This window comes from Lepus europaeus, chromosome 1 (assembly GCF_033115175.1).
Source record: "Lepus europaeus isolate LE1 chromosome 1, mLepTim1.pri, whole genome shotgun sequence".
Classification (NCBI taxonomy): Eukaryota; Metazoa; Chordata; class Mammalia; order Lagomorpha; family Leporidae; genus Lepus; species Lepus europaeus.
In genome coordinates, this window is record NC_084827.1 from 24517474 (window position 1) to 24533959 (window position 16486).

At 39.7% G+C, this 16486-nt stretch overlaps 1 protein-coding gene across 1 annotated transcript; it reads left to right on the forward strand.

The window, feature by feature from the left end:
* Positions 1–11069: 11069 nt before the first annotated feature.
* LOC133769922 (TIP41-like protein) lies at positions 11070–12149 on the forward strand. Its single transcript, XM_062205358.1, has one exon. The coding sequence runs from the start codon at positions 11157–11159 to the stop codon at positions 11790–11792; it is 636 nt and encodes a 211-aa protein (XP_062061342.1). The 5' UTR covers positions 11070–11156; the 3' UTR covers positions 11793–12149.
* Positions 12150–16486: the final 4337 nt, after the last annotated feature.

Sequence of the window (16486 nt, forward strand, 5' to 3'; positions counted from 1 at the left end):
AATAAAAATAAAAATAAAAATGGTTACAGAATTGGTGATGAGAACAGTGACTTTTCAGAACACGTTGGCTAGAAGATACATCTTCATGTTGCCATAAAAATAAATGGGCCAGCCATAGTGCAAGCTCCAGCATTCAGAATGCTGACATCTTGCTACATTCTCCTTAATTGCTATATTCCTTTTCTTTTACTTGAAGAGGAGGGAAATGTGTTGATTATCAGGAATTCTTAGATTATTGTTGAAAAGTTACATTTAGGCCGACGCTGTGGCTCAATAGGCTAACCCTCCGCCTTGCGGCGCCGGCACACCGGGTTCTAGTCCCAGTCAGGGCACCGGATTCTGTCCCAGTTGCCCCTCTTCCAGGCCAGCTCTCTGCTGTGGCCAGGGAGTGCAGTGGAGGATGGCCCAAGTACTTGGGCCCTGCACCCCATGGGAGACCAGGATAAGCACCTGGCTGCTGCCTTCAGATCAGCGCAGTGCGCCGGCTGCAGTGCACTGGCCCTGGCGGCCATTGGAGGGTGAACCAACGGCAAAGGAAGACCTTTCTCTCTGTCTCTCTCTCTCAGTGTCCACTCTGCCTGTCCAAAAAAAAAAAAAAAAAAAAAAAAAAGAAAAGAAAGAAAAGTTACATTTAAGCAACGCCCAGAAGTAACATCAGAGCAAAAATTTTCCAAAGCTGCTGAATTTTTGGCTATCCATGAGATATAGTCATTCGAACAACAAAATGCAGAAAATGTAACCCAAATTTATTCCCCTTTACTACACTATTTGTGTGCCACTTGACCTCATCTTTATTTCTTGTCACCTGGAAACTAAATTGATTAAATCTGGTTGAGTTGTCTGAGTGAGCTATCACAACCATAAAGCATCCCTTCTGTATAAATTTCCAAAGATCAGACTGTCTCTCTGTCCCAAATTGTAAGTTACTACATCATCAACTTTGTCTAATTTCCATTGACAACTCTTACCCTAGTTAGTGGGAAATCCACCAGTAATTGGCTATCTGTCTGTTAGATGCTCTCTATATGATAAACCTTTTCTTGAGTTGTACTGAGGTACAATGGAGGAATGTAGCTCATACCTCATTTTTGACAAATTAGCAAATAATAGCTTCATCTTTATGGAAGTCTGAACAACATTTCTAATAGGACTACCTTCATGATGTGAATGACAAGATTAAACATGAAACCTCTGTTGTATGTGTACTGCTGTGGTATACACTTCTGTTTGGATACATGTATATACATGAGTATAAATGTAGTGATACAAATAAATATGTACACATAAGCTATAAATATGTACACATAAGCTATAAAATCACAGGGTGTCTATATCAATGAACTTCCTTTAATAAAATACTAAATTTAATTATATTTAAGGAGAAAACTATTCAAGGGTTTCAGATCCATTACAAGAAAATGTAACATGAATTTCCTTAAAGCAAAGATATGTTAGTTAAGAAAACATATGATATTTGAGAATTATAAAATATGTGCAATGTTTTTACCATATTGTTAAATTTAGATGCATAGCTGCGTATTTTTCCCTTTTAAAACAAGATTTATTTATTTATTTGAAAGGCAAAGTTACAGAGAAAGGAAGAGACTGGGTGAGGCTGAAGCCGAGGGCCAGGAGCTTATTCTGGGTTTTGCACATGGCTAGTATTGGCCCAAATACTGGGGTCATTTTCAACCGCTTTCCCATGTGCATTAGCAGGGAGCTGGATCAGAAGTGAAGCAGCTGGGACATGAACCAGTGCCATATGGGATGCTGGTGTCATAGGTGGTGGCTTAACACACTGCACAACAATGCTGTCCCCTACACATTTTTCTAAGAGCACATTCCTTCACACTGATACAGTATAATAACCTTTAAAATTATTAGAGCTGTAGTTGATCAAGGATAAAGAAGAATACGTGGCTACCAAAAGATAACTTGATTACTTGCTTCAAATGAGGATTTTAAAGAGTCTTGTGACTTCAGAAATAGACAAGATTTTGACTTTAGCTTTAAAATAGTTAAGAGGCATATAAATTTGTCTTTGGACAAATTATGTTTTCAATGATATAAAGAATGTCTATTAGATGTTGTAACTTAGAAAAACTATAGAGAGATTCTCCTAATCAAAATTACTGCAGAATTTATCATAGGTTGAAACTGTGTTAATTATACATACTGAAATTATTGCAAATTTGGGACTGACTCTGAACTCTGTATGTGGTTGGTTAATAATATAGATGGAACAATACAGTTTCTACTATCCACCAAATTGCCTCTTTCCTCTTCCTAGTCATTTCACAACTCCCCAGGAGAGCCACTTGTCTCTTTTTCACCACAAATGAGTTTTATGTTCAGCTTCTTTAGTTTGGCATGATTTTAAGTTTATCCAAATTCTTAAATATAAGGGATCTTCAAAGAGTTCATGAAAAGTCTATGCGTGGATTTCAGATATTCTTGTGCCAAAACAAACATTTTTATCCCTGTTTTTCCATGAACATTTTGAAGTAACAAACACCCGTATTTTTTTAATTGTTGGGAAGCAGTCCATCATATAACTATAAAACCAATTGTTCAACCACTTGTTGGCTCATGGATATTCAGATTGGCTTCAGATTTTAGCTAATAAAACTGAAGATGTTATAACTATTTTCTTGAAGGACTTTCTGGTGATCTATGTGTTTATTTCTCTGGTGTAAATAACTTGAAGTTGGACTATTCGACAATAAGGTAGTTAAATGTTAAAAATAAGAAATAAGGAACTATGAAGCTGTTTTCCAAAATGTGTGTACAATTTGCATTCCCACTAACAACATAAGAAATTCCAGTTACACCAGCTACTCAGAAATGTTTATTTTTATAGTTGATTTTAATTTTATCTACTCTTAAGAATGTAGACATATTTCATTGCTTCTTTAGTTTGCATTTCACTGATTACTACTGTAGCCAAGCCCATTTTTATAACAGAATCTTTTTAATGTTGATTTGCAAGTATTCTTTATATATTCCAGATACACATACTTTGTCAGATACACGTATTACACATATTTCCCCCTTTGGCTTGCTTTTTCATTTCCTAATGGGGTCATTTGATGATCAAAAATTTTAATTTTATGAAGTACAGTTTAACACATTTTTACTGTTCTGCTAAGAAATCACTTTCTATTCCAAGGTCATAATGGTATTCACTTATGCTTTCTTCTAGAAGATTGAATTTTAGCTTTTAAGCTTGTAGCAATTGCGTTTCAACATTGTTATAATTTTCAAAATATGTAAGTTGAGCAATAAAATGGCTTTTTTGTTTGAAATGCCCAAACTAGATGACAGTACTTAAGTCTGTGGACTTAGCAACGATAAAAGACAGTTTTATGTGCAAAAAAGTCAACGTTGTGAAAATCCATTTTTAGAAGACAACCAAAATTACTGGAAATTAGACATTAATTTGATGCCCTGTGGAGAGAATCTGAAAGTTAGTGGATGACTCAAAGCCAGTATATATATATATATATACTGTGTATATATATATATGTATATATATATACAGTATATATACATATATATATATACAGTATATATACATATATATATATATACAGTATATATATATATATATATATATATATATATATTCTTGGTTTTGTTAAAAGCATACTCTATGGCACTGCCCAAGACTTTCCATCCCCATCAGCACAAGTATGGCTTTCCCTTCCCTCAGTAATCAGGATTGCAAAAGGAATCCATTAAATTCAGTATAGAGGAATGGGCTGCTAGATGTCCATCCCTACATCTCTGTCCCAGCACAATCATTTAAAATGATTCTGCAACAAACCATTACATTATGTAATTTGAGCCACATAACTCTCCTACAAAATAAGCATGATTGATATTATCACCTTTTACCCACAAGAAAATAGGATTCTTTTGGAAATTTTTGTTATTAAAGGCTCCAAGAGGTTGATGGTATAAATTATAAAATTAATAAGTGACAGCCGGCACCATGGCTCAATAGGCTAATCCTCTTCCTTGCGGCGCCGGCACACCGGGTTCTAGTCCCAGTCAGGGCGCCGGATTCTGTCCCGGTTGCCCCTCTTCCAGGCCAGCTCTCTGCTGTGGCCTGGCAGTACAGTGGAGGATGGCCCAGGTCCTTGGGCCCTGCACCCACATGTGAGACCAGGAGAAGCACCTGGCTCCTGGCTTTGGATCAGCACGGTGTGCCGGCCGCGGCGGCCATTGGAGGGTGAACCAACGGCAAAGGAAGACCTTTCTCTCTGTCTCTCTCAGTGTCCACTCTGCCTGTTCAAAAAAAAAAAAATTAATAACTGACAAAAGAGAGACTTAAACCCATATCTGCCAATGTCATCATGCTTTTTCCCTATACTAAACCACAAATCGATTTAAATTCACATATGAGGAACCTTATGTTTTTGCCTTTGCACATTGTGGTGGAAGAGTTGATTTCATCAACATTCATCATGGTGGGAACTATATTGCATTACGTAAACATTTGCATTTATAAATACAAACTTTAAAAATTAGGGTCTTAATTCATCTCAGATCTAGAAAAAATGATGCTGAAATTCATATGGAAGTGCAGGAGACCTCGAATAGCTGAAGCAATTTTGTACAACAAAAACAAAGCCAAAGGCATCACAATACCAGGTTTCAGGACATACTACAGGGCAGTTGTTATCAAAACAGCATGGTACTGGTACAGAAACAGATGGATAGAACAATGGAACAGAATAGGAACACCAGAAATCAATCCAAACATCTACAGCCAACTTATATTTGATCAAGGATCTAAAACCATTTCCTGGAGCAAGGACAGTCTATTCAATAAATGGTGCTGGGAAAACTGGATTTCCACGTGCAGTCTGCACCTTAATGTTTATTGCAGCTCAATTCACAATAGCTAAGACCTGGAAGCTATCTAAATGCCCATCAACAGTAAACTGGATAAAGAAATTATGGGACATGCACTCTATAGAATACTATGCAGCAGTAAAAAACAATGAAATCTGGTCATTTGCAACAAAATGGAGGAATCTGGAAAACATTATGCTGAGTGAAATAAGCCAGTCCCAAAGGGACAAATATCATATGTTCTCCCTGATCAGTGACAACTATCCGAGCGCCAAAAAGGAAACCTGTTGAAGTGAAATGGACACTATGAGAAATGGTGACTTGATCAGCCTTTGCCCTGACTATTGATGAACAACTTAATACGTTATCCCTCTTAGTATTTTTTTTGTCTGTTCTACTTAATACTATTGGTTTAATTCTGTAATTAATACACAGTTATTTTTAAGTGTTGAAACTTAACTGAAAAGTGATCCCTGTTAAATATAAGAGTGGGAATAAGAGAGGGAAGGGATGTACAATTTGGGACATGCTCAAGCTGACTTGCCCCAAACGGTAGAGTTAGAAACGTGCCAGAGGATTCCAAATCAATCCCATCAAGGAGGCATGTTCCAATGCCATCTCACTAGTCCAAGTGATCAATTTCAGTTCACAATTGATCATAATGATAGGACTAAGAATCAAAGGGATCGCATAAACAAGATTAGTGTCTGAAAATACTAACCAATAGAACAAAAAAGGGAGAGAACGATCCAACATGGGAAGCGGGATACACAGCAGACTCATAGAATGTCGAATGTCCTAAACAGCACTCTGGCCTCAGAATCAACCCTTAGGGCATTCGGATCTGGCTGAAAAGCCCATGAGAGGATTTTAGGCATGGAAAGCCAAGACACTCTGTCAAAAAAAAAAAAAAAAAAAAAAGACCTAAATGAAAGATCTCCGCGAGTGAGGTCCCAGTGGAAAGAACGGGTCATCAAAGAAGGAGGTACCTTTCTCTGAAGGGAGGAGAGAACTTCCACTTTGACTATATCCTTGTCTAAATATGATAAGAGTTGGTGAACTCAAAAGGCTTCCATAGCCTTGGCAACTCAGGACAAGAGCCTAGGGAGATTACTGATGCCATAAACAAGAGTGTCAATATGTTAAGTCAACAACAGGAGTCACTGTGCACTTACTCCTCATGTAGGATCTCTGTCCTTAATGTGCTATACATTGTGATTTAATGCTATAACTAGTACTCAAACAGTATTTTTGACTTTGTGTTTCTATGTGGGTGCAAACTATTGAAATCTTTGCTTAATATATACTAAACTGATCTTCTGTATATAAAGAGAATTGAAAATGAATCTTGATGTGAAGGGAAGGGGAGAGGGAGCGGGAAAGGGGAGGGTTGTGGGTGGGAGAGAAGTTATGGGGGGGGGGAGCCATTGTAATCCATAAGCTGTACTTTGGACATTTATATTCATTAAATAAAAGTTTAAAAAAAATTAGAGTCTTAGGTAATAGACACAGATGAGGATACTTCAAAAAGATCACAGAAACTGAATTAAAGTTGTTTATTTTAGTACAAAAATTTTGGAACCCATGCATAGTTTTTCATAATGCACATTTTTCATTAACTTTTTGAAAAATCCTTATCAAATTTTACATTTGTATTTGCTTTCTACAACCATGTGGAAATAATTTTTCTAGATATTGCTTGAAAGTACAAAATAATAAGATTAGTGTTCCTATCTCATTATCTCTCCACCCATGGAGAATGAATTACAAGAAAGGACAAACAGAAATTACTAAAGTTAATTAAAGAAGTTAATAAAAGAGAGTAAAATATTGAGAAAAAGCCTGATATAGACAAGTAGGTAACTAATGAATTTGGAGAAACCAGGGACTTTTCAGCACCTGAGCACATAGCACCCCAAAACCTCATCCCTTTCTGTGTGCACTGGCTGGAAGTATCCAATATGGTTGAAGCCTGGGCATACCCATTGCTCATCATGCACCCGAGCCTCACTTCCCATCAAGTATGAGATGTTATGACACCATCTTACAGATGACCACATGTGTTTTCTAGTCCTGTGTGGAGACACCATGACACTTTTGAGATGCCCTCCCCACCAGGCAGTACTCAAGTCCTGCACAAACTCTACCTTCTTAGTATGCTCAGCTATTCCATGCCCCAGGCACCATCTCATACCCTCTGAAAGGGCAACTCCAACTTTGGTGGTGTCAGCAGCCTTTCCTTTCTCATGAAGAGAGGTTGCCTGCAGTCATGTCTGAGTGTGCACTCTCCCGCTTGCTTGTACAACCTTACTTCTCCTCCTTGAATTCTTTTCTCACATGGAAACAAAAATTTGGAACAAACTGAGCCAGGTGTCGAATTCCCCACAAAACACCAGGAACAATATCATCCAATTACAGATTTCTGAAATTGGGCAATAATTTTATAAATCAGCTGAAAACTTGATGCCAATTTTATTTTAAATTGAGAATTAGATTGCTAAAGCATGATTACCAAACTCCCAAATTCTGCTTTTCTTCTCTCACATTATGTAAGTCCCAAAGGGAAAAATTTCCACAGAGTATGAAGCAAAATTAAGGAGTACCATATTACCATCTAAGAGAACAGTTTCAAAATCTGGTTCTCCTTGGTTGTTAAAAAATGTCACTTCTAGGCCGGCGCCGTGGCTCAACAGGCTAATCCTCCACCTAGCGGCGCTGGCACACCGGGTTCTAGTCCTGGACGGGGTGCCGGATTCTGTCCTGGTTGCTCCTCTTCCAGGCCAGCTCTCTGCTGTGGCCCGGGAGTGCAGTGGAGGATGGCCCAAGTGCTTGGGTCCTACACCCCATGGGAGACCAGGAGAAGCACCTGGCTCCTGCCTTCGGATCAGCATGGTGGGCCGGCTGCAGCGGCCATTGGAGGGTGAACCAATGGCAAAGGAAAACCTTTCTCTCTGTCTCTCTCTCTCACTGTCCACTCTGCCTGTCAAAAAAAAAAAAAATTAAAAAAAATACCACTTCTAGGGCTTGATTTTCTTTACCTATCATTACTAAAATCCATCTGTTATTATGTAAAAGTAAATAATTTTCACTTCTATGTAATATTCTGTTGTGTAAATGCACTAAAATGTAATTATGCACTTTCATTCTTGCAGAAATTCCATTCTCTCTTGACCAGTAAGATTTCTTTTGAAAAACCTGCTGTTAGTCCAATTAGGGTTCATTTAAAAGTGACTTGCCACTTTTCTCTTACAGATTTTAGAAATCTCTTTATGCTATACTTTTGAGAGTTTGACTATGTGTGTCATGGTGATGGTCTTTCCTGATCAAGTCTCTTTTGGGTCCTAGAGGACTTCCTGCATTTGCATTTACATATCTTTCTCCAAATTAGTGGTTTACAGCTATTATTGAACTGAATGGGTTTTCCATGCTTTTACTCATCTCTTCTATCTCATAAACTCCAAAATTCAAATGTTTATTTATTTGATGGTGCTTCAGAGGTCTTGAGGACTGCATAAATTTCTGCAGGTCTGCCTGTGGCATTTCACAAGAGCTGTCCTGAAGTTCAGGTATTCTTTACTCTGCCTGATCATGTCCATTGTTGGGGTTTTCAACTACATTTTTGTTTTACTGAGTTCCTCATTTCTAAGATTTATGTTTCATTCTTTTTCATGATCCCTATTTCTTTGATGATTTTCATATTAATATCTTTTATTTTTTCCCTGATTTCATTCAATTGATATCTGTATTCTTGTGTATCTCTCTGAGTATCTTTATAATCACTCCTTGATTCTTCATCAGGCTTTCGATCAATCTCCTTTTCATTGGGTTTTGTTACTAAAGCCTTATTGTGTTTCTTTGGAGGCATGATATTGCCTTACTTTTTCATGTTTCTGTGTCCCTATATCGGTATCTACACATATGGTAGACCAGTTCTCTCCATTGCTTTTAATGAATGGGTCTTGTATTAAAATACTTTTTTTCTGAATATACATCTTCAGCAGTCAATCTGATAGGCCACTTGGGCTTTAGTTCCAGATGGACATTGTAATATAGTATACCCATACCTCCTTTCATTGTAAATGATGATAGCAATGTTAAGTGTCTGGGGTGCTCCTACAACACAATTTTTTTTTTTTTTGGTTTCCACACCAGGTGAAAAATAGCACCCAGGATACCATCTGAGGGAGGGGCCATAACATGCTGCAATGGCACCAGTACTGGGATTGACTGGTTATGTAGCTCCAAGCCACTGCCCCATGAAAGACCACAAATGCAGGAGGGCACAGATGTTGGGAGTGGGCCAGGCACACACATAATCCAAAGAACTGCTGAAGGGCAGATCGGGCCATGGTTCCAGAAGCCTTGGTTAGTAGTCCCAGGGTCCCAAGAGAGGAAAGCAATATTCCAGTTGGCAGGAGGAGGGGAGAAGATAGTGGAAAGGACAGGCCTCAAGTCTGAGGGGAAAGTGTCCATACTTCTAAAATCTTGGGAGCAAGATCCACCTGTCTTTCTGCTCCTCCTATCCTTTGTAATGTATCATACCACATGGATCAGGGCTTGAGGTCACTCTGCTGGGTCTGGTTGAATTTATGAGGAGGCAGCCTGTTTTCTAGCATGGTGCAATGTCTGCAGAGTCAAGATGAAGAAATGCAGAGGCTTCTGGCTTTTAGGGTAACTTTTTTAATCTTTTATTTAATGAATATAAATTTCCAAAGTACAGCTTTTGGATTACAATGGCTCCCCCCCCCATAACTCCCTCCCACCTGCAACCCTCCCCTTTCCCACTCCCTCTCCCCTTCCATTCACATCAAGATTCATTTTCAATTCTCTTTATATACAGAAGATCAATTTAGCATATATAAAGATTTCAACAGTTTGCCCTCACATAGCAACACAAAGTGAAAAATACTGTTGAATTACTAGTTATAGCATTAAATAACAGTGTACAGCACATTAATGACAGAGATCCTACATGATATTTTTTTAAAAAATTGATTAATTTTCTATGTAATTTCCAATTTAACCCTGTTTTTTTTTCATTTTCAATTATCTTTATATACAGAAGATCGATTCAGTATATACTAAGTAAAGATTTCATAGTTTGCACCCACACAGAAACACATAGTATAAAAATACTGTTTCAGTACTGGCTATATCATTAGGGTAATTTTTTTATAAGTATTTATGTATTTATTTGAAAAGCTGAGTTACAGAGAGAGGGGAAAAGATGGTCCATCCTCTGGTTTACTCCCCAAATTGCCATAATAGCTATGACTGGGCCAGGCCAAAACCAGTACCCTGAAACTCCCCTTGAGTTTCCCATGTGGGTAGCAAGGGCCCAAATATTTGGGTCAATTTCCACTATTTTCCTAGTGACATTAGCTGGGTTGGAAGTGAGGGAGCCAGGACTCAACCCGGGACTCATTTGGGATGCCAGTGTAGCAAGTGGCAGCTTAACCACTGAGCCACAGTGCTGGAACCAGCAGTATGGATATTGATGGTACCTTTTCTCAAGATGCTGACTACTGATGTAGCTTGAATCCCAAGGGTTGAGGTCGGGAATGCATGTGAGTTCCTTCTCTGAAGCAAGCTACTTCAAGTAGCCTGCTTTCCTGGGCTCTGAGTCTGTAGATTCTTCCCCTGGCTGCGAGATCGCCAGGATAGTGCATTCATGCAGACACGCTCTACTGAGCCTTTCCAGTTTATGCTTTCACCTGGCTGTGGAGCTGAGATCACATTGGCTGGCTGGCTTTGTCTCTCTATTTCCTGAACTCAAGTCTTTGTGTCCTTTAGGGTTTCTTTTATTTTCTTACTGCGTTCTGGTGTCTTCTTTGAGCATTCACCTAAAAATGCAGCTACTTACTTGTGGTTTTTGTTCTTTGTGAAGACAAGGAAAATGCTGAGCACCTCCCTTCAATCACCTTGGAACTCCCATATTTCAATTTGATTGGTCTGAGACAAGGTTACATATCTATTTTTTCCACAAAGATAGACAAATATTCTAGCTTCATTTACTGAACAGGCCTCTTTTCTCCAGTGATGTGCCATGTTACTTCTGATAAGAACAGATACCACACTTGACCTTAGCCAAAAGGCTGAGATGCTACTTCTATTGTGTACCAAAATCTCAGGTATAAGAGTAATTCGAGTCGGCGGGCCGGGGGTGGGGCAGGGCCGGGCATGGTAACGGCTCGGAAGCCGAGGGGGCTGGGCCGTAGGGAGGCGGAGGAACCGGTGTTGGGCGCCGCCGCCGCCGCCGCCTGTGCCCTGTGGTCCCCGCCGGCTCCGGGTCAACCATGATGATCCACGGCTTCCAGAGCAGCCACCAGGACTTCTCCTTCGGGCCCTGGAAGCTGACGGCGGCCAAGACCCACATCATGAAGTCAGCGGATGTGGAGAAGTTAGCTGATGAATTGCACATGCCGTCTCTCCCCGAAATGATGTTTGGAGACAACGTTTTAAGGATCCAGCATGGTTCTGGCTTTGGGATTGAGTTCAATGCTACAGATGCGTTAAGATGTGTGAACAACTACCAAGGCATGCTCAAAGTAGCCTGTGCTGAAGAGTGGCAGGAAAGCAGGACGGAGGGTGAACACTCCAAAGAAGTTATTAAACCATACGATTGGACCTATACAACAGATTATAAGGGAACATTACTTGGAGAATCTCTTAAGTTAAAGGTTGTACCTACGACAGATCATATAGATACGGAGAAGTTGAAAGCCAGAGAACAAATCAAGTTTTTTGAAGAAGTTCTTCTATTTGAGGATGAACTTCATGATCATGGAGTTTCAAGCTTGAGTGTGAAAATTAGAGTGATGCCTTCTAGCTTTTTCCTGCTGTTGCGATTTTTCTTGAGAATTGATGGGGTGCTTATTAGAATGAATGACACGAGGCTTTACCACGAGGCTGACAAGACCTACATGCTATGAGAATATACATCAAGAGAGAGCAAAATTTCTAATTTAATGCATGTTCCACCTTCTCTCTTCACGGAACCTAATGAAATATCACAGTATTTACCAATAAAGGAAGCAGTTTGTGAGAAGCTGGTATTTCCAGAAAGAATTGATCCTAACCCTGCAGAGTCACAAGAAAGTGCACCTGTGGAATAGAATGTGATTCAGCATACACTCAACGTGGATCTGACTGGACACCTTGGCTGTTTGTAGGGGGATATTTTTATTATGAGAACTGATCGCCTTGTTTATGTGCAGATTTTCTGTAGCCTTAAAGGAAACAACAATAAAGGATTATTGCAGGCAGATTCCATTCAACTGCTGTTTGTACTGTCTTCAGATTCATATTCCAGATGTCTGTTTTCTGGAGTTAAATTGGGATTTCTGTGATGTCATAAAGTGGGAGCTTGGCAGTGGTGATGCGTTTATGTCTGGAGCAGTGAGCGTCTTCAAGTGCAGAGGTGAAATCCCTGAATCCCGGGCCTCGCGACTCTAGGCTTCCTGACTGTGCATGCTCTTCCTTGGCCTTCCTGACAGTAATCACACTTCTGCGGATCGTGACTTGCCGCCTAGGCAATGAACCTCATAACTGAATGATCTCCACCCACAGACTTTTAAAAACATGTTTATCCCAATTTTAAACTGGCTTTAAAATTAAAAGAAAGTTTTAGACATAGGAAAAGAGCTAGTGTTTTGGAGAACTTAAGCTATCATGTACCTGGAAATACATGAATGTGGTTTAATCACTGACAGGATGTCAGAGGTGTCTTTCCACCATCTTAAAGTGCTCTCTAGCACAGGACCTACATGGTATATAAAGGTAAATTTCAAATCTATTTGGTTATGTTGATGATAACCCATTAAATATTTTATGTTGTTTTCTACCTTTCTAAGTGATTTTTCATAAAGTGAAAGTGGCTATAAAGCATAGATTTTTGAAAATGTCTTAAATAGTAGGATGAAAAAAGTGAGTCCCTTTGTTGTGATTTAAAATAATTGTGCATATTTCCACCTGTTGGAAAACTCTCTAAATAGAATAAAAATTTGAAAGGATTAGCAAAGCTCTTCACATATTAGTCTGAAGAAAATTGTGAGACAAATAAATTTGATTATTCATCATTGTTCAGCCAGGCAGGATCACTTTTATTAACTAAATTTGATCACAAATAGTTTTGTATTATCTGCCTTTTGTGTCTTGCCCAAGGTATAAGAAATCAGGATTTTGTTAGCTTTAAGAAAACACATAGTATGTATACTGTATATTAAATATACCTGTATTTAATATTCTCTGTTAGGACAGGAAAGTGTGTATACATTGTACTCAGTTTTATGTTTTACTTTGTTTGCTATGCAGATTTGAACAGAACAGACTGTATTCCTGCAAAGTATAAGAAATGCAAAACTTGTAAGAATATTCATTGGTTGGAGTTTTGGGGCAACATCATATTGTGTGTGTGTGTGTGTATACACACTTTTTTTTTTTTAACTTGTTGATTTAGATGTCTTGGTACCCAAGTACCAAGGATTATGTATTTTAAGAATCCACTGTTAAAAATCATAGGAAATGAAAAGAGTTGGCCTTTTTTTTCCTTTTTAAAGGAAGTGGGAAGTGGGTGGATAAATGTGCTTCTGAAAACTTCACTAGTTTATTCCCGTGAAGGATACCAAGAAAATTTGTTTTTGGCCAATGCTAAATATGACATATATCATTTTATATTTATTTGTTCCAAGTGTCTTTTTGTAAGTGGAGAATAAACAATAAGGAATTTAAAAAAAAAAAAAGAGTAATCCAAAGTATTCCTGGAAAATAAAATTCGAAGACAAATTGATTTTGACAGCTAAAATATTGAAATTCATCCATATGAGTGATTTTCATGAAAAATGGATATTTTTTTTTTTCAAGTGTAAGTGTCTCTTTATTAACAGCGACTGCAGGTAGAACCACAAAGTGCAGAGGGACACCCACAGGGGAGGGACCATGACAGTGAGCACAGAGCCAATCATGGAGCCTGGGGACAGGAGGACAGGAAGGGGGGTCCTATGGGAGACAAATAACAGGGAGAGTGGGTGTTAAATAAGTCACTGTCCGTGGGCACATGAGGGAACTGACAGCGAGTTCCCGGGGCCGGGGTGACCTGGCTGTGAAGGTTTCCTGACCGATTCTTGAGCAGGAGCCCAAGCCCCAGCAGCTCCGCTCGATCTGGGTGCAGTGTGCTCGTGCCAGCTCACGTGAAGCCTACACGCATGGCCAGGAGACAGCCGGCACTGGGCTGAACACGGGGTGCAGGCAGCCGTGACTCTTTGGGGAGCTGAACGTGGCGGTGGGGGAGGGGTGTAAGTGTGTTAGTCTCAAGAACGTGCATTGTTCTAGACCAGGGACCTGCATGTGTGACTCCACTACTGACACCTGTGGCACCCGAGGGAGCTGGGGGTGAGGGGCGGCCCTCGGCTCCCCACACCGAGCAGGGCATCCCTGGCCTCAAGGGCAGGCGAGGTGGGGGTGGGGGGCTCTCTATGAGCCAAGAGCACGAGGGAGGGAGAGGGTGGACCGGTGTTAACCGGCTCATGAGCGCCATCTTCAGAACTTCACTATTGCTGGGGAGGGGGTGGAGGAGCTGGGGCCTGTGTGGGCGGCTGGAGGAGGAGGAGGAGGAGGAGGAGGAGGAGGAGGAGTGGGGTCCTGCCAGGCCCGCCCAGCACCCACTCCTCCCCAGACAGAGCAGGCCCAGCCCCAGTGGTTCCTGTGCTAAGGGCGGCTGACCAGACAGCCAGGGTCCCCTCCGGGGAGGTGCGGGAGGGCTCCAGGCTGCAGGGGGTGCAGCCACAGTGGCCATGGGGACAGGCACGGAGCTGACTGGAGGCACGTGGGCCGGCGTGGGCCTGGGGGCTGTCCCTGGGGCCGAGAAAACGCAATTATTAAAAAACTGTGCATGGATTTCAAAACAATTCTTGCACAAAAATAAGCATATTCCAATCCCATTTTCCACAACATTTGGAGTACCCTCACATCTATATACTTCTGTTGCTTAGGAGCTGGTCAGTTTCTTGACCTCTTAACTAACTCCATACTGTCTTAGTACTATAGTACAATCTTCATATTTAGCAGGAGAAATCATCTTTCTTCTTCTTGATATGAATTCAGACTGCTTTTGGTCCTTTGCTCTTCCAACAAATATTTATCTTTTTTTAAGGTTTTATTTATTTATTTGAGAGAGTTAACACAGAGAGAGACAGAGAGAAATGTCTTCTATCTGCTGATTCACTCCCCAAATGGCTGAAATGACCAGAGCTGAGCCAATCTGAAGCCAGGAGCTCCTTCTAGGTCTCCCACGCAGGTGCAGGGACCCAAGAACTTGGGCTGTCTTTTACTGCTTTCCCAGGCCATAGCAGAGTGTGGATCAGAAGAGGAACAGCCAGGACACGAAATGGTGTCCACATGGGGTGCCAGCACCCAGGCAGAGGCTTAGTTTACTATGCCAGAGCACAGGTCCGCCAATGAATTTTTTTCAATCAATTTATCAAATTTTCCAATTTTATTCAACACTCTTATTTTATTAGTGTTTTGATTAGTTATGCTGAATCTCTAAATGGCTTAGAAGAATTGATCTTTATAATATTAGGTGTACCAATTCACTGAAAACAGATTATAATTTTATTAGAACTAATTTAATGCTGTTCAGTTAAGTTGAATTTATGTGACTATTGGAAACTTGTATTAGTTCAGATGGCTGCCAAAAATGTATCAGAGATCAGGTGACTTAAACAACAAAAATTTATTTACATGTTTCTGGAGGCTGAAAGATCAAAGTGTTGGTAGGACTGCTTTCATTCTAAGATCCCTGTTTTTGGCTTAATAAATATCTGATTTCTTCCTTTGTCTTCACATGACCTTCCTCCATGCATGTCTGTGTCCAGACATATTAGATCAGGGCCCACCCATATGATTTCAGTTAACTTTAATTGCCTCTTATAAACCTTTTCTCCAAATACAGTCACATAATAAGATATTAGGGGTGATGACTTCAACATATAATTTTGACAGAGGACACAATTCAGTCTATAATAGCACTAGATGTGCTTTACTATAAATAATATTTTTGGAAATTACTTTCTAATTATTGCTGCCATATGTTGAACTTATGTCAAGCCATATTGTTACACTGTCCTATTTTTCACAAATCCCATTTATTTGATTTCATTTTTCAAATCCTTTAATTGCTTGCTATTTTCCTATTGTTCTGACAAGCTCAATGCAATGCTGAATAAGCAATGGTGCTTATTCTTTTTCCTGACTTTTATAAAATATGCTTTCATATCCTCTTCATTTAGAATGATGGTCATAGATTCTTTATAGATGCCCCTTATCTAAATTTTTCTGACTGATTGCTTAAGTCTTCTTTTATTAAATGGCATTGTGTTTTATTAGAGAAGTAGAAGGCATTTTGTGCCCATTGCTGCAGGCTATTAGTTTTCTCCGTTAGTGTAACCCTCCAGACTATCTGGTTAACTTTATAGAGTTAGATGAGCTTGTTGCAAAATTATGTTGTTAGCCTTCATATATGTACAACTGACTCAACTGAAAAGAAAAATATTTAAGGAAAAAGTAATTATTTGGGCTTTCCCTAAGGAATTTATTCCATCTTCTTAAGCCTTATTTTCCATAGGTT

Coding starts and splice junctions, on each gene's coding strand:
- LOC133769922 (XM_062205358.1), top strand. CDS start 11,157: ATGATGATCCACGGCTTCCAGAGCAGCCACCAGGACTTCTCCTTCGGG.